This window comes from Peromyscus californicus, unplaced genomic scaffold (assembly GCF_007827085.1).
Source record: "Peromyscus californicus insignis strain IS unplaced genomic scaffold, ASM782708v3 Scaffold_18__1_contigs__length_77618521, whole genome shotgun sequence".
Classification (NCBI taxonomy): Eukaryota; Metazoa; Chordata; class Mammalia; order Rodentia; family Cricetidae; genus Peromyscus; species Peromyscus californicus.
The window spans coordinates 41953311-41976181 of record NW_026294480.1 but is presented as its reverse complement, the minus strand read 5'-3'; the positions used below and the strand labels follow the sequence as shown (position 1 = coordinate 41976181).

The 22871-nt window shown below is 45.9% G+C and overlaps 1 protein-coding gene across 3 annotated transcripts in view; it reads right to left on the bottom strand.

Annotated features, from left to right (window-relative positions):
- Positions 1-22871, bottom strand: part of Ankrd55 (ankyrin repeat domain 55) — a 94415-nt gene that overhangs the window by 27145 nt on the left and 44399 nt on the right. For all 3 annotated transcript variants that reach the window (XR_008219523.1, XM_052743285.1, XM_052743286.1), the window contains exons 6-7: positions 21133-21193; positions 8997-9125 (exon numbers count right to left, since the gene is read on the bottom strand). Coding sequence is in view for 2 of the 3 variants with exons in the window: in XM_052743285.1 (XP_052599245.1) it covers positions 8997-9125; positions 21133-21193 (190 nt within the window). In the remaining variant the exon portion in view is untranslated. The remainder of the gene's footprint in view (positions 1-8996; positions 9126-21132; positions 21194-22871) is intronic.

Genomic DNA, 22871 nt, shown 5'->3' with positions numbered 1-22871 from the left:
TCCTGACACAGGAGTCTGAGGGTTAGAATTTTGTGTAGGCAGGCTCCATTGCCTAATCTGACTTGACTTATAGAACAAACTGATAAATTCAAGGTGCTGACCACAGAACACTGTATCTCGGGTGTCTCAGGCAGAGGGCTCCCTCAAGGACCTTGGTCACGTAGCTGGAAAGCAGATCTTTCTCTTTCTCTCACATGACCTCTTACATCCCTTTCCTCTTTCCGCCTAGCCTCTGTTCTGCATGACTTGGCTATAACTCCATCACTTATTTGTGTGCTGTGCCTGCCTGTCACAAGAAGCCTGCTAACCTGAACACATAGATAGATAAGGGGCTTTTACATATATATATATATTTTTTTTTTCTAGAGTCATTCATATATTACTCAATGTATTTTGAAGAGATCTGGAATACAGTTGAAAGCAGTCAAGAGACATTTTTCTTGGAAAGTACCAGCTTCTGGAGAAGGAAAACAGAGAAGAGTGCCAGCTTGGGGAATTTGTTTTGTTTACAATTTCCTGGAAGAGAAAAGGCCTTCAGGTTGCCAAGGTGATTCAAAGGGCAGAACAGCTCTGTTCAGTCCCCCCTCTTTGTAGGAGAGGGGCATTAAGGACAGATGGAAAAACAAAAGGACACACCTCACCTCTCTCTCCTTCTCCTCGCCTGACCCTTGGGAGGAGTCACTCAGCAGCGACTGCAGCCTAGGGCGCCTGCGTCTGCCCCTGCTGAAATCTGTCCAACTTGTCCCATGTGTCTTGGAGGCTGGAATACCTCTGAACGAGGACAGGCAAGACATCTCACCTCACTTTACACTTTTCTCCCAACCTGCCATCTGTTATCGTGCGTTTTCCAGATAATTCCTTTGCCTGCTCCTGGATCTCCCATACAACATTAGCACTTGCAGTTTCATTTTCTTTGTGAGCGTTCCTCAGAAATAATGGCGATCGATAGCTGTGTGCAAGTGAAGCGAAAGCTTATTGCTTAGTTCCTTCCTAAACCACTCTGGACAACAACCAACCCTGGGAGGTAGGTCGGAGAACAGAGGCTCTTAAGAGGGACTAAGGAATTTGCTCCGGGTCACAGCTCAGAATTAGCTGAGCCAGGATCGACTCTGGAGAGTTTGTACGCTTGGATCCTTGAGGAAAGGACCCCGCATGTTCACACTGAGGAAGTCGAAGTGAGAACGGCTGTTCGGACCTGTCACATAAGTAATCACGATGAGCCTTGCCAACTGGGGACTGGGTTAATCAGGAGGCGTTTAAAACGCCTCTCCTAGGAAGGTTGCCATGGTGTATCCTCCTGAGAATCTGAGGAACCCCAGAGGCACGGAGTTACAAGTCAAGACCAAGGACGATGATCTTTTGGTTGACACACAGCATTCCCTGCCAGCACACAGCATTCCCTGCCAGCACTCTGGATGGTGTCGGGCAAAGGCAGGCACAGACAGTGGGGGCCAGGGAGGTCACAGAGACCCTGAAGTAGGAGAGCAGAAGTAGAAATGCCCGGATGGGGCCATAAGAGGAACAGAGATTGAGTCCACATCCAGTGGGGATGCTGTCACACCAGGGAGCAATAAGATCACACATAGCCTGTTCTTGAGCTCTTGGATTCTGCACTGGGAGGCTAGATCCGTGTCGTGGACTGTTTTGCTGTATTTATTCGCTTTGCTTTTGCTGGTGGGTAATCACCATCACGTTGCCTTCACGTGCTCTAAGAACCGTTGTGTTCTAGCTGTTTTCTCTTTATCCCTTATGAGCAGAGAGCACTGGAGAGGAGCTTGACTCCGAAGAAGGCTTGCCAAAGAGAAAGCTGAATTTGCTATATGTAGAAAACAAAACCAAAATTCGAATATCCTAACTGTGGACTCCTTTGATTTTAGATGCCCGCAGTGGTATGAACGAGGAGGGCCTCCATAGGCTCATATATTTGAATGCTTGGTCCCCAGTTGGTGGAACTGTTTTGGAAGGGTAAGAAGATGAGGACTTGTTGGAGGAGGTAGGCCACTTGAAGTAGGCTTTGAGGTTTCCAAAACCCAAAACAGGTCCAGTCTTGTGCTCTCTCTCTCTCTGTCTCTGTCTCTCCCTCTCTCTGCCTCATGCCTGTGGATTAGGATGTAAGCTCCTAACTGTTGCTCCAGCAGCATGTCTGCCTGCCTGCTGTCATGCACCCCTCCATAGTGACCCTCTGAAACTGTAAGCGAGCCCCCAATTAAATGCTTTCTTTCGTAAGAATTGCTTTGGCCATGGTGTTTCATCACAGCAATAGAGCAGTCACTAAGGCAGGGTCCTTTGAAAGAAGTTCATTGGGAGGCTGTGTGACCAGTTAGTTCATTATCAGCATATGTCTGGGGAACTATAATGTCTAATCTTCGTTATCAACTTGACTGGACTAAAAACCATCAGCTCGTCATGGAAACGTATCTCTGGGTGTGTCTGTGACGATGCTTCCATAGAAGTTTAAGAGGATGGCAGACTCACCCTGAATGTGAGCAGCACTATGCCATGGGTGGAGTCCTAGAACTGAATAAAAAGGAGAAAGGGGGCTGAGCACCAGCATTCATCCCTCTCTGCTTCCTGACTGCGGATGCCATGTGACCAGCTGCCTCCAGCTCCTGCCAACAGGCTTCCTTTCACGAAGCACTGCATCCCCTTAAACGTCAAGCCAAAACTAACTCTTTTATCCTTAAGTTGCCTTTGTTATGGCAACAAGGATGATTACTAACGCAAAATAAGTTTTATGGCACCTTCCTTTTACCGAAAAGTCTGTTATTCGTCCTACCTTGTACGAGGGGATATCAACATCACTCATCATGTGCTAGTGAGTGTACAAAGCAGAGGCCCTGTGCTGTGTTAGTGTCTGTGCCTTAGTCACGTCCCCTTCAAGTCTTGAGTATTTTTATGATGTGCTGTGGCCGGACAAATAAGACAGGAATGGAGATAGCAAGGCTGCAGAGTAAGCACTGGAGAATGGACTCCAGGCTAACCAGAGGGAGGAAAGAGTGCACGCAGTACTGCTGAACTATTAGAATCGGAACTGTTCTCAGATAGTCCTCTGGGGGCCAGAGTCCTAACTACTGCAGTCAGACAGGAGAATGGAGGAAAAGGGGATGACTGGGAAGGAAGAGCTGTTATGACTTCTTGTGTCTAACTGTGGCTGTCCAGGTAGACTATTTGAAAAGACAGACGGAACTCAAAGCCCTGAAACTAAGAAACAGATGTAACACGTTTTCAGAATATAAGATGCATATTATACAAAAGACAAAATGGTTTTTCTATATATTGGCAATGAACAAATGGAATTTGAAATTAGAAACTATTGTTTTGGATGTGGTTTGTCTCTGATAAAACTCATTCTGAAATTTAATTTCCAATTATAATGTCATTTGTTTGTGTTTGTAGGTGTGAGATAGAAGGAGGGAGGGAGAGGGAGAGATTGAGATGATGGATGGATGGATGGATGGATGGATGGATGGGTGGATGGATAGAGAGATAGAGAGATAGATAGATAGATAGATAGATAGATAGATAGATAGATAGATAGATAGATAGATACGGAATGGATAGTGTATGCCTGTATATGTGTACTGGTGCACACTCGTATGTGTGCATATGGGGGCGGGGTAGAGGTTGAGTGTCTTTCTCTGTCACTCTCTACCTTGTTTTCTGAGACAGGGCCTGTCATTGAACATGGAGCTCACTCATTCAGCAAGACTAGTGAGTCGGCCAGTGAGCACCAGGTGTCTTCCTGTCTCTGTCTCCCCAGCACTAGGACTGCAGATCTCCACAGACAACAGGCATGAGCATGGTGCACAGACATACATGCAGGCAAAACACCCATACACGTAAAAAAATGCCATGTATGTTAGACTCTGATGTGTATGTTAGAACTCTCAGCACAAAATACTTAAACTAAACAAATAGAAAGTCACTCCATGGTCATGGTTGGGAAAAACTAAGTATTGTCAAGACCCCTTTTCCATTAAGGAAATGTGGTACATATACACAAGGGAGTATTACTCAGCAGAGAAAAACAATGACATCATGACATTTGCAGGCAAATGGATGGAACTAGAAAATATCATCCTGAGTGAGGTAACCCACACCCAGAAGGACAAACATAGTATGTACTCACTCATAAGTGGATACTAGATGTAAAGCAAAGGATAACCAGACTACAATCCACAACTCCAGAGAAGCTAGCTAACAAGGAAGACCCAAAGTGGGATGCATGAATTGCTCTGGGAAGGGGAAATAGATCAGATCTCCATGAGTGAACTGGGGGTGAGGGGGGGCAATGGAGGGTAGGGGATGGGGGGTGAGACCATAAGGGGACAGGATGGTCAAGCTGGAACAGGGATGAAGTGGGAAAGCAGTGAAATAGATACCATGATAGAGGGAGACATCATGGGGATAGAGAGAATCCGGGTGCTAGGTAAGTTCCCAGAAATTCCCAGGGATGGCCCCAACTTGGACTACTAGAAATAGTAGAGAGGGTGCCTGAACTGAACTGACTTGCCCCAGAGATCAGATCAGTGAATACCCTAACTGTCATCACAGAGCTTTTCTCCAGTGAATGATAGAAGCAGATGCAGAGATCCACAGCCAGACACCAGGCAGAGCTCTAGGAGTCCAGTTGGGGAGAGAGAAGAGGAATTCTATGAGCAAGTGCATCAAGATCATAATGGGGAAACCTGCAGAGACAACTAATCAAACTAGTGGGAACTCATGAAAGTTGGATCAATGGCTATGGAGCCTGCATGGGACTGGGCTGGGCCTTTTGCATGGTGAGACAGTTTTGTAGCTTGATCTGCTTGGGAGGCCCCCTGGCGGTAGGATTAGAATCCATCCCTGGTGCATGAGTGGACTTTTTGGAGCCCACTACCTATGATGGGACACCTCATGCAGCCTTGAGGCGGGGGAGGGTCTTGGACTTGCCTCTATTGGATGTGCCTCCTCATGGGAGATCTTGCCTTCTTGTTGGGGGGAGTGGGGGATGGGTTGGGAGGGGGAGGCTAGGGGTGGTGGGAGGAGGGAAGGGGGAATCATTGATTGTTGTGTAAAATGTTCTTCAGATTCAATGTATAAATACTGATCAATTGACTCTGAGGTTTACACGAAGAAGCAAAACACCCAGAAAAGACAACAGAACACTGAGGAATAAGAATAAAGTTGGAGGACTGATAGCCCACTTAAAGACTTCCTGTTATCTACAATTGTCAAGGCAGTATGGTATTGGCAAGGGAACAGAAGAAATAGATCTCCAGAAAAGAGCAGATACCCTGGAAATAGACTCCTATACATTGTGTGAGTCAAGTCTGTCCTTGTGACAAATACATAAGAAAAACAACCTGGAGGAAGGGGCTATTTGGGCTCACATTTTTCAGAGGTTTTACTCCATCTCACTCCACTCTATGTGATGCTGGGGATTCCAACTCAGGTCCTCAGGCTTCCACAGCAACCATTTTACCAACTGATACCATCCCCTAGCCTTCCACCGCCAATGCCATAGTACTGACCAACGGGCCATTTAAGAAGTTATTGGATCAGGGGGTGTCACTCTGTGCTTGACTGTAGAGGGAGATGAGGCAGAGATGCCTGATCAGCTTGTATCATCACAGGGAGGTGAGAGCATGGCCCTGAGGGTCTGGAGTGACACTTAGTAAGATTATCATAGACAGCAAGTAACATGCTTCTGTTAGCCCGGCTATAGCCACACAGTGGTGTCTTCTAGACAGACAGGAGAATAGGAAAGAGGGTGGTGGCCATTGTAGAGCATCCCTAGCTAATAAGGGACCTATAAAATAGGAGCAGAAGTTGAAGCTAGTTTCTGGGCCCGATGCTTCAAATCTTTACTGCTTTGGTTGTTTGGGTCGAATACAAAGGCTTAATTATTTCCAAGCGTTGTAGCTTTAAATGTGATCTCACTGTACAGGTCAAGAGAAAAGCAAGAAGTTGAGCAAAGGAATACATGACAATGGGAAGTAGACTTATTCATGTGGAAACACTTGAAAGGGAGTGCAGTGCTGGACCTGTGTAGCAAGGAGCAACTACAGACCAGCACGGCGATGATTTCCACAGTTACTCCTGGTGTTTGCAGAGGAAGGGGCAGAATACACAGCCTGGGGATTTGACTATCAATACTAACCACGTGGAAGGGAGAGGGAACACAGGTCCTCCGGAGCCAGGACTCTTTATATGTTGATCTGTCATCGAGTGAAGAAAACTGTGGACTCTTTCCTTAGAAATATGAATGCAAGCGCATATCACCTGCACACAGAATATTGGATAGCACTGTAGGGTATTAAAAGGAACCTTTATGTCATTCATTTTACTTTCAGTGCCAGAGCCAGATATATAGTAAGTATTCCAGAATTGGAGTGTGAGGGTATTTAGGGGGGATATGTAGGAAATGCTTAATTCAGATACCATTTTCATCTAAGCTCAGAACCGACATGCCCAGGGCATTGCTTTGGTGCTGAACCGGATTCTTTGGGGCGTTGCTACTGTGGTCCCTAACTAGCCAGAAAGTTTATTGAGTCATGATGGGGCAAATACAGGAGGCATTTCATTCATGTGTACAATTGAGGCGAAAGGCAAAAACTGAAGGTAAGAGTAGATGAGATGTTGGGATCCATTAACATGAGTTCTTCTACAACAGCAGCTCTTAATCCTAGCAGTGCATTTTACTTTTCTGGGAGAAGGAAGGAGTCTTATAAATATTCGTGCCTGGGCTCCACCTTAGAACAAGTGAAGAACAATCTAAGAGTTGGGCCTAAGCGTCCATATTACTTAAATGTTGGGGTTTTTTTTTTACTCTTCTGGGGGGCCTGCCACCCAGCTCCCAAATAAATTCACTCACTGAGGCTTATTCTTAATTATGAATGCACGGCCTTAGCTTGGCTTGTTTCTTGCCAGCTTTCCTTAACTTATCCTGTCTATCTTTTGCCTCTGGGCTTTTCCTGTTCTCTTACTTCTGTAAATCTTACTCTTACTCCGTGGCTTGCTCGTTGTGTAGCTGGGTGGCTGGCTCCTGATGTCTTCCCCTTCTCTCGTGCCTAGATCTCCCTTTCCAGATTTCTCCCTCTATATATTCTCTCTGCCTGCCAGCCCTGTCTATCCTTTCTCCTGACTTGCTATTGGCCATTCAGTTCTTTATTAGACCATCAGGTATTTTAGACAGGCACAGTAACACAGCTTCACAGAGTTAGACAAATGTAACATAAACAAAAGTAACACACTTTAAAATATTCTACCACACTTAAAAGCTCTTTAGATGAGTCTCATAGTATGGCAGGCTGGGAGCAATATCGTTTACAGCATGGTCATTTAGACTCTAAATTTTAGAGAGTGGAATACTGAGTTCGTCAGTCAAGTCTCTGTGAAAGTCAGAGAACATAACAAAGTGACTGTCTCTTCCAGTTCCATCACACCCCATAGCTGTCATATGCACAGTTTCGTTCATAGCTTCCCTCTCCCAATATATTTGGAGTTAAGCTCCACAGATGTGGGTGTCTCTCCTTAGATCAAATCCAGGGTTGTCATGGAAATTCAGTGTGTTGTTGCTCTGGCTTAGCCAAACTGCCCCCTACAGGATAGGGACAGAGATTTCACCTCCAGAGGGTCTGGGATGGAGTTCAGGAGTCTGCCATTGGGCAAGGCCTGCTGGGGAGTCATTCCATTGAAAGAGCTAATTTAGGGGCTAAACTGTGCCTGGGATGGAGGAAGGGGGAACACATGATACATGGAGGGGGTTCCAGAGGACACACAGCCCAGAAGCAGGAGTCAGAGTGTGAGGGTATTGAGGGGGGATATGTAGGAAATGCTTAATTCAGATACCATTTTCATCTAAGCTCAGAACCGACATGCCCAGGGTGTTGCTTTGGCGCTGAACCGGATTCTTTGGGGCTGTTGCTACTGTGGTCCCTAACTAGCCAGAAGCAATCACCAAGCACCCCAAACAGAGCCTGCAGGGAGGGGGAGGGCTATGATTAGATAATGAAAGTGTGTAGGAGGATGCCACAGCAGGTGAGGATGACAAAAACAAGTCGGGTTCACTTTGTAATTCTGCCCAGGGCTCGCTCCGGTGCCCTCTAACTGAAGCCGAGTTGAGAGACGCAAAAACAGAGCAGTTTCCAAGTTGCTTCTGTTTTCCCCTTATCTCAGGCACATCTGTGAGCCCTGAAAGTCCCAGGTGCTACCTCTGCCACACGAAAACACTGAGTGAAACCATCGCTGGGTAGCCGAGATGACTTTCACAACGAGGTTGGCGGCGGTTCTGAAAGGCTCCCCTGGCTGGCCAATGACAGGGAAGAGTGGGGATCTGGGCATCGGCATGGAGAGCCAACTTGTTGAAGGGCAGCACACACCTGCTCTCCTTGAAGGAGGGACTAGGCAACTCCACTACTTTGTTAGTGAGCCGCCCCCTTGGCAAGAGGACAGACTTCAGAGCTGTTAGGTGTCTCCACTCTTTCCTCTCTGTCTGCTTGACTTTCCTTGCGCCCTAGAATTCACAGGTCTTTTCTGCTATCATTGGCTGTGTGGACTCATGGGGCTCAACTCCTGTGACAGGGATGCAGAAGTGTGGGTCACTGTTTTCACTGTTCTGTACAAAAGTCAGGATCGTCTACAGTGGCGTGGCTGTGGAGGACTGGGGTGGAGGAAAGTCAGTGAGCTCTGGTCCAAAGGTTTGGAAGGGAATTGCCCAGTAATCCTCCGAGGGTTTCTGTAAGTCAATAGGAAGCATTGAGTGTGAAGAGAGAGCAATAAGGGTGTGTGTGTGTGTGTGTGTGTGTGTCTGTCTGTCTGTCTAAGTGGCAGACTTGCTAGTGCCTTTCTGAGGAACAGAGACCACCCTCCTTGCTCTATCAGATACATTTCAAATAAATATCAGGACTGGCGCGTGTGGTAGTTCCCATTTTGTTGGTGGACCTGCTCAGGAAATCGTTAACACAGCTTCCCATCATTTACACTTGAGTCATGCTCACAGCCTGCTTTCTCACCTGGGCTGCCCAGTGGAGAGCTGTTTTAAAGTCCTTGTCCAAGAGGGTGGGATCTGCCCCTTTCTTCAACAGCATCTGGGTGTGTTGAGGCCGGTTGTGGAAAGCTGCCCAATGGAGTGGTGTCATCCCCTGCAACATGATGATCAGAGGGGACAGAAGTGAACACCGGCTCCTAAGGGGACACAAGATCACATTCTTCCCCATGCCAGCAGGCCATTACCCATGCACCGACTGACGCTACCTGTCTATTCATTCATTTATTAAACCATTTGTTCAAGAGATGGCTGATGATTAACTTTTTTGCCGAGTTAATAGGTATTGGAATTGCAAAAATGAGTGTGAGAAACAAAATCCCTGCCCTTATGGGAGTTGGGCTGCGGTAGAATAAAGGAAGACAGACAATGAACGCTCATGGAGGAGCCAGGGGCTTTTCCTGATTGCCAGTGTGCACACAGCATTACCGGGGGAGCAAGGCCTGTTCTACACAGGCTTCTGTGAGAAGGATTGAAGGAAGAAGGATGCCAGCACCAAGCCACGTAGCTGAGGGTGTGCTCAAGGACAGCATCCGAGACAGAAGTCATGTGAGAACACAACTCCCACCAAGTCCTGAACATTGTGTGACTGCTGAGGTCCCAGTGCCTAGAACAGAAACTGTATGCATAGCTGTGGGATGAATGGATGGATGATGGATGGATGAATGAATGGATGAACTAGAGGACAGGAGAAATGAAACTGTAGACAGGCTGATCCTGGAAGGCTGGTAAGAATACTGATCCTGCATAAATCATTTGGATTTTATTCCACATCAATGGAAACAGGGTGGAGAGTTTCAAGGTGGAGACAGGGTAGAGAAATCCTTTCTCGGCAGCTGGGAGGATGGAGCTAGATAGGCCTAGCTGACGAATCTCAGCTTCTCTGAGAACTGAAGGTAGGTATACAGGTAAGGAATGCCTTAACGGCAAGTGATTTTGTGCTGGGCAATGGCAGTCCCAGAGAAACAGTAGGATTTGGGAGTATGCCATGAAAGATGGCCTCTCCTTGATCACTCCTCTCATCCACATGAAAACATCTGAAATGACTTGAGATGGGGATACCCACAGAGACTGCAAAGGGCTGGAGCAGCTTCGTAGCTTCTCTTTTACATTTATTCCTACAGAGAGCATGAAGATGGGTAAGAGGCCTGCTCTGCTGCAGAGGATGAGCTGGGAGGAAAAGACAGGCCTCGACCTCGAAACCCCAGAGTATTTATTGATCCAGGATATCATTTGAGTTCTTACAGCTATTATCTCACTCCATCCTCCAAACCACCTTCTGGAGTTAGGACTGTGGCGAAATCTCTCCCATGTTCCCAAGCTACTTCCTCTCCCAGGACACACAGTCAGACCACATCCTAAGCTTCCTACACCAGGTTCAGCCATGTGACTGGGTTCTAACCATTGGAAAAAGGACAGAAGGGATCCCCTCGAGGCCTAGTCTAGAAAGCATACCTTTCTCCACATTTTTTTTCCCCTCATCTACCACTGCATGTGGAAGAGGACAGGGCTGTAGAAGATGATGGGACCACAAAACTGCAAAGCCCGAGTCCCTAACTGAGGAGGGAGAACAAATCCATCTCCTCAACCAACATTGGACCAGGATGGGAACAAAAGTCTGTTTTCTTGTGCCAGGAGATTGAGATTTTCAAGTTACCACAGAAACTAGCTAACCCTGATCTATGCCATTGTCTTTCTATTTCCTAGAAGAAGAAACGGCCTCAGTGAAGTGTTCACATCAGAGTGAGAATGGAACTGAGTCCAGGGTTTGAGGTCTGCGGAGAACTGGGCTCAGGATGCTAAATCCTCTCAAGCAGTTTCTGAGTTTGCATCTGTAATTTATGGCCTGCGTGGGGGTTTCAGGTTTCCCGTGTCCTCTGATACTGAGCCTCTAGGCCTGTTCTTGTGGCTGTTCAACAAGTTGATCCCATATGGAAAAGAATCCTGGCCTGAAGACGGTGAGGTTTGCCTACTTGGTACAGCCGCTGCCTTTTCTCTGGGGATACCGTCACTTCGTGAGTTTCTACATATCTTCTTCCTTTTCGCTTAGGGTTGGAAATGCAAACACAAAGGAACCAGAATCTTTTTCCTTTGTTTCACATTGATCACTCCTTGTCTAGTTGTGAGATCCTGTTTCAAGCACTGGCTTCATGATAGCTGTGCTCTCCTCTGCCTGTCTCAATACCAAGAGCTTTGGACAGTGAATGCATTGTAGGTGCTAAGAAAATACTACTTACTAAGTAAATGAATGACTTCCCACTCTTCCTGACTGCATTTCTGGATTTTGTAAAATTTGGCCTTGCTTTTCATCAATTTTTAAATTTTTTTTGTGCGTCGTATATGTGTGTATATGTTCATGCATGTGTTCCTGTGTGCACGTGGGCAGAGTATATGTATATATAGATGCCAGAGGTTGATGTGCAGGGTCTTCCTTGGTTGTCCTCTACCTAATTTTTGAAATAACTGAAGTTGGAGTTCACTGAATGAACTAGGCAGACTGGTAGGTGAGTGCTGGGGACCCACCTGTCCCTACTTCCCAAGTGCTAGAATTAGAGGCACACACTGTACCTGGCTTTTTATATGGGTTCTGAGTGTCCAAACCTAGGTCCTCGTGATTGAGCAGAAGGATTTTGTTGACTGAACCACTTGCCCAGCCCCAGCTCTCCATTTTTATATACACATGAAAGAGAAGATGTAGCTGGAGTTTTCTCTAGTCCTGCCCAGCATCACGGACCCCGCAACCACTTATAAAATAACCACTCAGAAACTTCTATTAATTAAACTGCTGGGCCATTAGCTCAGGCCTACCACTGACTAGCTCTTATACTTAACTCAGCCCATTTCTGTTAATCTATATGTCGCCACGTGTTCCGTGGCTTTACCTGTTGCCTTTACATGTTTCTCCCTGGACGGCAGGCTGGCCTCTCTCCCACTCCGCCTTCCTGTTCCTTGTGGTGGTATTGTGTTCCCCAAAATATTGTGCACCCTAATAAACTTATCTGGGGTCAGAGAATGGAACAGCCACTAGATACAGAGGCTAGAAAATGGTGGCACTCACACCTTTAATCCTAGCCTTCTAGAGGCATGGATCTCTGTGAGTTCAAGGCCACACTGGAAACAGCCAGGCATGGTGACTCACGCCTTTAATCCCAAGAAGAGAGCCTTTAATCCCAGGGAGTGATGGCAGAAAGCAGAAAGGTATATAAGGCGTGAAGACCAGGAACTAGAAGCATTTGGCTGGTTAAGCTTTCAGACTTTGGAGCAGCAGTTCAGCTGAGATTCATTCTGGATGAGGACTCAGAGGCTTCCAGTCTGAGGAAACAGGATCAGCTGAGGAACTGGCAAGGTGAGGTAGCTGTGGCTTGTTCTGCTTCTCTGATCTTCCAGCACTCACCCCAATAACTGGCTTCAGGTTTGATTTTATTAACAAGACCTTCTAACAATTCAAGCTACAGTTCCCCCAGTTCTCCTCTCTGCTAGTCCCGCCTACACTTCCTGCCTGGCTACTGGCCAATCAACGCTTATTTATCAATCAATCATAGCAACATATTTTTACAGCATACAGGACATCCCACAGCAAGAAGATGTAAAATGAATTCTCCATACAAAGTGAACTTGTTTAATGATCGCTGTTACCAATTTATCAATCCACACTTCAGAATTTTGGGGGGAGTGTTCCAAAAGTTCTCATTCTTCATAGTGCTATCAACTGAGGCGATGGGTCAGTTTGTGAAGTGCTTGGCTCCAAAGCATGAGAACCTGAGTTCGGATCCCCAGGAGCCGTGTTAAAAGGCCAGACCTAGCAGCAGGCCTCGGTAACCCCAGCTGGAGACATGGAGGTGGGGGGACCCTAGGGGCTTGCTGGCTAGTCAGTCTAGCTGAATTGGTGAGCCCCAGGTTCAGGGAGAGAACCCATCTCAAAAAAACAAGGTGGGCAGCAACTGAGAAAGACATCCAACATTGTCCTTTGGCTTCCACACGCACACAAAAGCATGAACGTACACAACACGCGCGCGCACACACACACACACACACACACACACACGCGCGCGCGCGCGTGCGCACACACACATACACACACACACACACACACAGAAAAATAAAAGGAAGCATGCAATACATGGCAGTGATTACATAGAACTGGTGATTTACGTGTGTAAGAATTTATAGTGAAAACATGATTGCAAATTAAACTGTGGTTATGCAAGGCTAATTATCGTGTTCCACTCAAGAAGAATGTTACCAAGGTTTAAAAACATTTATTTATTTATTTAGTGTTGGGGGACGGGGAAGCACATGTGGGCGTCAGGGGACAGCTTGTAGCTTTGGGTTCTCTCTTGCCTGGATAGAACTCGGGGTCCTGGACTTGTTGGCAACCGTCTCTTCCTTCTTAGCCAGCCCAAATGCTACCTTGGTGCACCTGTTTGGTACCGTATGCATTACCTCATTGAAGTCCGTATGTATTACCTCATTGAAGTCCATATGTATTATCTCATTGAATTTTACAGCGATCCCCAGGGTATGAGTTTTGGACTGAGAGGAAGTTGAAGCAGATGGGTTAAGCAACTTGCCTAAGGCCAATGGCCGAGTGCAGTAATGGTAAGGTAATGGTAAGTACAAGTAACGGTAAGGCTGGAATTCAAACTTGCGTTTCTGTGGTGCTGGAGAAAACAAATCTTTGTCCTGTTGGTAGATGTCTATGTTTGGACAGAAGCGGTGCTGGGAAATTCTGTTTCTGTGTGTGTCATCTTAGCTGATTCAAGTCTTGTGACTTTATGCAGTGGTGGGTATCACTGGGTACGGGTTGTCACCCTATGTATTAGCTCTGCTATTTGTCTCTGGGTTCCTTCTAAAAGTATAACTAGCAGTACTTTAGAAATGACTCCTTTTTTGTTGCTGTTTTCTGTGTAGGGTTTCTCTGTGTAGCCCCGACTGTCCTGAAACTGTCTATGTAGATCAGGCTGGTCTCAAACTCAGAATGCCTCTGACTCTTGAGTGTTGGGATCAAAGGCCTGTGCCACCACGCCTGCCTAGAAATGACTCTTTACGGCTGTCAACAATGACCTGACTTAACTTCCCTGAATACTATTACACCGTAAACAATTTGTAAACTTTCAGTCAAGAGAAATTTCCTGTTGCTGGTTCTCCGCCCCCCCCCCCCCCCCCCCCCCGCCCCTGCTGAACTAATGAGAAATAAAAATAAATCCTTGCAGCATTAGTAATCTGAAAACCAAAGCTTTCAAAAGCTCAGGGGTAGCCATTCAGGCAGGCGAGTAACCACTGGTATTGCGCAACTCATCATTGAGGAACATTCTCCTACAACTGCTTCCTCCTTTCTTCCCCCTCTGTGGGGCCTGCAGACAGCCAGGCTGTGTGTGGTGAAGTCTGGGGACCATACACAGGCAGCCTTCATGCTTGGAAGCTGTGTGCACGAAGTGGTGGTAGACGTCACAGTGGAAATGTGTCACAGGTAAATGAAGACGCTGTCTGCTGTGCCAAACACACAGCAGATGTTCGGGACATGCTTTCTAGAAGTAGTGAATTCCAGGGAATCAAGGATCTCATGGACATGGGAAGGACGGAATCTGTTGGGTGTGAGAAAGCCTCCTTCATCTGCTTTTCCCATCTTCTGTCTTCTCAGCTCCACTGAGGATTTAATTAGACTACAGAAACACTCAGGAGGTGAAAAATCTAGGAATCACAGATATGGTGCCAATAAGGACCCAGATGGCCTTGTTGACAACAGGACTCCATTTTTATTTTTATTTTTTAATGAACTGGAGAATAATTCACATTAAGTTGGGGACATGGGATGTGTCTTGAGGTTACTGCGGGACTCTGTAGCTGGGGGGGTGCACAGGAGGGCTGTTGTGAAACGGTGCTCCTGTGCAGATGAGTAATCCTGTGCCTTGAACCTGTGACGCGCCATTTCAATTTCTGCTTAGCTGACAGGTTCGAAAAGGGTCTCAGATCTCCCTCTCTGACAGCCATTGCTAAGTTTTTTTTTTTGGGGGGGGGTTGTTTTTGTTTTCTGAACCAGAAATCTGATTTGTATGAAGCAATTTCATCACTGCTATTGAACAATGAAGGACACAGAGAACAATGTTGACATGGCCACATGGAGGGCCTGGCTCGTCTAGGTATGCAGAGGACAGAACAATACAGCAGGGCCCGAGAGATCGGAAAAACAGCTCCACATCTGGAAGGGTCCAGAAGTGCCAAGAAGCTCAGTCTCTCCTTGGTTGACATTTAAAAGTTGACATTAAAAAAAAAGTAAAGACATAACTCTTCCTAGATATGGGTTGAGAAGGTTTGTTGTGGACAGGAGGGAGAATTCAGCTAGAGGCCTCCGGATAATCCAGAATGAACATGACCAGAAGATGACCTGGGCCATGAGAGCAGAGATGGGGGCGGGGGGGGGGGGGGGGGGAGTGAGAGAGGGTGGGTAAGAGGCCAGGAGCATGCTGGGAGACCAAAAGGCCAAGAGACTGGGTGTCCAAAATGGCTGAGTTTACATAGGAAAGAGAAGCTGGGGGAAGGGAGGGGGACCCCAGCCCTTGGGAGGAAGAAGTTTAGCATAGAGTGTGGGGTGAGCAGTGCTGAGAGGGGCCATAGGCCCTGAGTGATGCTGGGAGAGCGAACCCGCATTGGCTTTGATATATTAGCAGGCACCTCAGTCATTTGTGTATTACTATTATCAATTTGCTCTTTAAAACATCCTGATAACTATAACAAAACAACTGATTACTTTTGCAATCCTATATATTTTGTTTCATGTAACCAGATACTCTTCTGAGTAAAGGTCCACAGGCCTCACCAACAAGTGAAAGGTATTTATGCTGTAAAACATGGGTGAGAATCCCTGCTCTTGAGTCTACAGGACATTTTTGGAAGATGATAAGTGAGATAAGTGATAGAAAATCTTATTTTTGATAGTAGATGCCGGAAATAACTAATGTCACCTAGAACTGTCTGATTTGTGAATTGTATGATTGAGTTAGGTAACAAATAGAGAAGAAAGAGTCATTAATGTAAGAAAACATGAATTGTGTGACTTTTTCTTGAATTAAAATTTTTGGCTTCTTTATATAATGTATATTGATATGTAATATGTGTATATATAAGGTCTATATCATATGAATTAAATTAAATTATTTTTATATATGTACCGTATTTTAAACATTTATTATTTTAAGGTGTGTGTGTGTGTGTGTGTGTGTGTGTGTAACCTGCATGCCAGTGTTCATTGAGGCCAGGGGAATTGACTCCCCAGGAGCTGGATTTCTAGGTGATTGTGAGTCACCCTCACATGGGTGCTGGGAACTAAATTTGGGACTCCTACAAGAGTAGTTCATGCTGCTAACCACCTAGCCATCTCTCTAGTAAAACACACACACACACACACACACACACACACACACACACACACACACACACACTTTTTGATATCCACTATGTGTAAGTTACTGAGATGGAGTCAGGGAGTACAAAGATGGAAGAGATATTGTCCTCAGAAACTTATGGAGTTCGAGGATCAGGGACAGAGGGAGTTCAGGGCTCTTAAGTAGTAATGACCTAACTCCACCTTGAAATATGGTCCGTTTTAGTATAAAGTTTGGGGGTATTTAGAAGTGCTTTAACATTTTGCCTTCTTTTAGGTGTTGAGTGCGATGTCTAGAGTCAGGAGCTACGTCTTCTGATTTTGCTTTTGAGTGCACAGTGGCTAGGGTTACACATCAGGAATGCAGAGAGTGGAGCTAGAGCTGTGAATCATGTCCAAAACCTCACATCTGGTTTTGCAAGTTGAATTTGTTTTCTTGGAGTACTGTTATAACTGGTATTTGGATTATGAGGCTGCTCCTAAAAAGTCTACTACAATAAAATGGTGCATAAGATCCAAACTGCATCCTAAATACCGTGCATAATGGTGTTTCTTTGGATGGATGCACTAAAGACTACTAACCCAGATGCCAAAAGCCCATGGCCCCTCCTGATGCGGGGCTCTTCCTGTGAACGCTCAGGGGAGAGCAGGAGAGGCTAGATTCCACATGCTCAGCAACTCGATAGTTCCCTCTCTGAAAAAGACAAGCCTCTCTCTAAACCAACGATTGTTCTGAGCTCCTTTTAGACTAACTCTGCAAAGGACACCTGAGACCCATCTTGCCTTTCCCACCATGTGAAACCCTTAGTGTGGATAGCTTCTACAGAAGTCACTCTGCAATCAAACAGCACAGTGAGAACGAGACAGGAAAAGCAAGCCGATCAGTGGACTAGAACAAAGAGTTCAGAAACGAAACCACAGACAAACTAAGAGAAAATTTAGCATACTGTCATTAAGTTTCAGAGGGTACACAGGCATTCTTAAAAAAAAAAAAAAAAAAAGGTGCCCAAAGCAAAATCAGTACCGGGAAAGAACCATCATTTTAAATAACTTGTATTCACAAGTTTCTGAACACGGCACGATGAATAGTTCAACAAACTGTGAAAATATATTTTAAAGCCAGCAGAGACAAAGGACCGGCCTTCAGAATATAGGAAACAACAAGAAAGGGAGGGGCACCCCTGTAATGGAAAAGAAATGTAAAGAGGCAAATTGTGAAAGTAGATACAGAAAGAATGTCAAAGGCATGGAAGATACAGTCTCAAATGAGAGATGCAATGTAGAAGGGGATCACTATGCAACATAAAGAAGAGGGCCGCTTAGGCTACTGGTGGAGCTACAGATGGGTGTTTCGGGAAACAAGTAGGCAGTATGTATCACACTGAAAACAAACACGCTATTACCCAGAAATTATTTTCCTAGAGAAATTCTTGTAATAAGGGACTCAAGGAGACTCGGGTAAGACTGCATTTTAGATTAGTGTGATGCTGGTAAGAAAACTGAGAGACAACCTGAATTCACAGGGGAGTTGGTTAAATGGACCAAAGTATTTTCATTGTATGGAACACTACGGAGCCATTAAAAGGAGTGAACCAGACTTCTATCCATGAACATGGAGAACTGAAAAAGTAAACTCAAAGAACTACGATACCTTCTGTGGGATATCCTGTGCTTTCTATGAATGTGTGGGAAGATTGGGAAGGTGAAATGATTGATTACCTGGAGGCAAAGGTGGTTGGGGTGGAATTGGTGAGAGTCTTTCTAATGTTACTTGTAGCACTGAAGTTACTGAACAGAAAGAAAAATACGATTATATAAAAACTGGACCGCAGAAGAATTGTTTCATGTCACTGAACTCACACACGACATTCTCTAGAATGATACCCATTTCCTCAACCTAGGAGCGTCACATTCTAGTTTTAGAATGAATTTAGAAATTGATTGTTTTTCCTTTCCTCTTTTCATGACTCTTTCATCTGTGGGTTTCACATCCATGGATTCAATCAAATGAGGATTAAAAAAGAAATGTGGAAATCATACTTGTCTTAATCACGCACCGAGTTTTTTCTTGTCATTAAACAATGTAGTGTAACAACTATTCACACATTGTTTACATTGCATTAGGTGTTGTAAGTAATCTAGAGAAGAGTTGAGGCCCGAGAGAAGATGTGCCAGGGTTACTGGCAAAAGCTACATTGTATTATAGAAGGCACTTAAACTTCAGATTTTTGGTACCCTAGAGAGACTAGTTCCCTATAAACACAGAGTGCTACATCTGTATTAAACCCACCTGTTTAACATAGATGCACGCAGTATGAAAAACGTGGTGTTAGGAACATAAGTGGAACCATTTTGTGTAACTTCAAAACCATTTTGTGTGGCTTAGAATAGGCCTGGAAGCTTGCCACCAAGCAGCTCTGATAAGAGAGTGGCCTCAGAACAAGCTCTGATGTGTTAATGGACCAGCCATGCAACCCCAAGGTGGCATTGTTACGTGGGTGAGCGAGCCCTGATAGCCCAAAGCCACCACCCAGTGATAACAAAAATCGGAACTTTGGTAATGGTCTCTAGGATCTTACTGCCATATTCCCCAGACACGGTTTCTCCGGCCTCTTGTGTTGATACTCATTACCAGAGGACCTGAGATCGGCCTGTGTGTGGCCCTGGCTTCAGTGACCTTTGAACTTCTGGCACTATTGCTGGACTCACACAGGGCTGCCCACCTGTTAGCACTAGCCGCTGGCCAGGACCTTCTAAATCTCCACCAGTGCCATTCTCCTGGCCTGCCACAACTGAAGGACTCCACTGTGGAGGAGCCCGCAGAGCTCCTGAAGCGTCCTCACTGTAGAAAAATCCCCAATTGAGCCCTGCAGCTGTATTTTCTGCTCAATCAGCTGTTCCCCGCTTGCTAATATGTCTGATAGCATGGTATTACAAGGGATATTTGTGTGACTAAACCAACCATATTTGGAAGCCAAATTTTGTGTGGACATCCTAATTGCTGAACACCTCACAACCCACAGGTCATGCTCTCTGCAACAGGCGAGCTACTTAAAGAGTAGCTTCGAATGGATGCAGACCTGCTGAGACTCGGGCTGGAGAGGAAAGAATGGCCTTGGGGAGGACACATCATCACCGAGGCTGCCACTTTCTGAGCTTAGAATTCAGTGGGTCTAAATGGTGGTGTGATAACACGAGGAATTTTTGTTGTTGTTGTTTTGAGGAAGGGTCTCTCGATGTAGTCCTTCCTGCTGGAGCTTTATATATAGACCAGTCTGGTCTCAGACTCACAGAGATCCTCCTCCTTCTGGCTCCTGAGTTGTACTGGGATTAAAAGCATGAGTCACTATACCCCTTGGATTTTTTTTTTTAATTTAATTTTTCTTTAAACAGAGGTCATTTTGCATGAGGAAGAACCAGATCTTCGAAAGATCTGTTTTTATTTCGGCCTCCATGGGAGGAGCAGGGTGATGGGAGGCTGTGACGTTGCTGGGGACACTAGATCAGCTTTAAAGTAACCAGAGTTGCAGGTCTGCACGTGGAATTTGGCTTTAGGGTATGGCTGACTGAATCGCCAGTTACCCAAATCAGACCCACTTTGGGGGGCGGGGCTGAGGTAGAGGAAGCAGTTGGTAGCTGGCTTAGGGTCTAGACACCCCCAGTGTGCTGACATAAGTACCACCTTCCAAGCACTCTGCTTCCCATGTGGGCACAGGGTGATCAGTGCACACATCTCCCATCTTGTCCCTGGTTCTCCTTTTCAAAGCAGAAGTCTCAGAAGGTGCACTGCTCTGTGCTCTGAGGTCTGGCTTTGGTCACTCAAGATGTGTGGAGTGGACACCGTGTGCGACCACAAATCAGGGAGACATCCAGTCTCAAAACCAAGCTGCAAACAGGGGCTTTTTGGTGTGGTCATCAGGATGGTCAGGGAGAGGCCTTTGATGAAAGGCTCAAGACAGGTGGGGACAGGGGTGTAGACCAGGAGGAAGCTGTGAGGGGCTGACTCCTATCTCAGTGTCTGGGACCAGCTGGATTTATTAAACCAGTGTAGTGTGACATCTTGTGTATGTGTGTATGTGACTAGACTTTCTCAATATCATCAGCCCTTCTTACTGAAGAGTAACTAACAAAGCATATGTTTATACAGAAAGCCCACTAAGAGCCCTAGTATTCCAATTGGATTTGGGACGATTGTAATAGAAATAATCCACTGGCTGACGAAAATCAGTATTTGTCCTAGAACAACTTGGCATAACTATAACAAAGCCCTAAGCTGTTCTGGGGTAGCACTACAGAGTCTGACCTAGAACTCTGCTCAAGGATGGGGACTGATGATTTGGAAGCCTTCTGCAAGGCTGACGTAGCAACGTGAAGAGAACAGCAATTATGATTAACAGGGACTAGTAATGCTGGCCTGGGACTCGTCTGTATGTCCTTGTAACACAGAAAGCAGACACCTGGAGCCATGGCTTGTTATTTATGTTTGGGGGACTTGAGAAGACAGGAGGAGGAATGCCCAGAGGGAAGTTACAAAATTTCAGTCACATGATTAATACCTAAGTACTTAATGCAAGAAATCGCCTCCCTGGTAGAAGCTGCCCACACCCAAAATGACAGAGTTCTGCCTGAAGGTAGGGGCGGAGAAGCTTGCTTGGTGAGCGGGATGTACAAAGGACACCTTCTGCCTTCACATGCAGACTGTGGCTGGGGACAGCCGACTCACCTCCGTGTCCTGATGATTGATTTCACCGGGGCTGGACTGTTGCAGCAGGACTATGAGGAGCCTGTTGGGAAGAACAAGAGTGGTTCAATAGCACTGACAGCCATGGGCATTTAGAAAAGGCTTCCAAAGCACAGCATCAGGAATATAGTTGAAGGCCTCCGAACGAAATGAGGCTCTTCCCACCCATCCAAGAGAAAGACCTATGGGAAGATGTGAGCATAGAAAACAGAGAAGCACGTCTGTCTTCTCCAGCTTCTTGCCATCTTGGTGCTGCTGGGGACTGAGGGGAGGCAGGACAGTGAGACTTCAGCCTCACCCTCTGTCACCTACATAGTACTTCAGGAGCCAAACTCATGTGCTGTTGTGGAATACTCCTTTGCACTGTGTGAAGATATGTCTCTGTGATTGGTTTAATAAAGAGGTGAATGGCCAGTAGCTAGGAAGGAGGAGATATAGGTGGGACTTCCAAACAAAGAGATTTCTGGGAAGAAGAAAGGGAGCCAGATGGAGAGGGAGCAAGACAGGAGGAGAAGTAGAAGCATGAACCATGTGACAGCACATGGATGAATAGAAATGGGTCAATTTAAGCTTTAAGAGCTAGTTAGAAACAAGCCTAAGCTATAGGTGGAGCTTTCATAATTAATAATAAGTCTCTGTGCCATTTTTTTGTGAGCTGGTGGTCCAAAGAAAAAGCCTGTTACAATGTGCATGTTTGACTTTTATTACCTTTGCATAAGCATTTACAGTGCTTGTATTTACATCTTCACATACTGGTAAGACAGGAACACCTGAGCAGGAGATGACAGGATTCAGTGAGAAACAGGTCAGTGATTCTCAAATTCAAGTTCACTGGCCTGTCCTCGGTTGGCTGAGGTCAACATTCCTTCTGTGAGGGAGAGGCAGGGAGCTGCATTGCTTCTAGGGCCAGGCTCTGGAGCCAGACTGTCTGGGCTCGCATGTCAGACCCGCCAAACTCTGTGCTCTGAGGCAAGTTACTTCCCTTCTCTCTGCCTAAACTTCCTGTCTTTGGAAGCTGGTCTCACAGCTCAGTGTGAGGATTGAGTGAGGTAATATGCACAAAGCATGTAGACTATGGCTCAAACACGAAGTGTTATTTCTAGAATCATTAATCCTAGATTATGGAGCCTTGGTCCCAGCTTTGAACCACCAAGGGGATTTTTTTTTTTAAACCACAAACAGCTGGATTGTACTCAATGGGTCTTGGAGGCGCCTAGTCCTTACAGCTGAAAAGCACCTTTACAGGCCAATCTGGTAGATAGCCGTGTTTGGAAACCACTGAGAAAGTGCTGGTCACTGGCCAATGAACTCCCACCATAAGTGCTGAGGGCAGTGCAGGCAAAGAGGTTCAAATTGATTTTTATAAGAATCATTTGCAAAATGAAATTTAGTTCTATTTCCCCGATCTAGTTTCCCTATCTCTGTGTGTGTCCTATGTGTTCATGTACATGCATGTCCTATGCATGTACACAGTCGTGCCTTTGTGTGTGTGTGTGTGTGTGTCTGTGTGTAGGACAGGGGTGGACATCAAGTGTCTCCCTTAGCTGCTCTCCATCTCCTTGTGGAAACGGGGTCTCTCCCCGAGCATCGAGCTCACTGATTACCCAGGCTAGCCTGTCAGCGATCCCTAGTTGATTCTGTCCCCCTCACCCCTAAAGCTGGATTATAGATTTGAGTGGCCATGATTTTCCTTGGATCCACACTCAGGTCTTGGTGCTTGC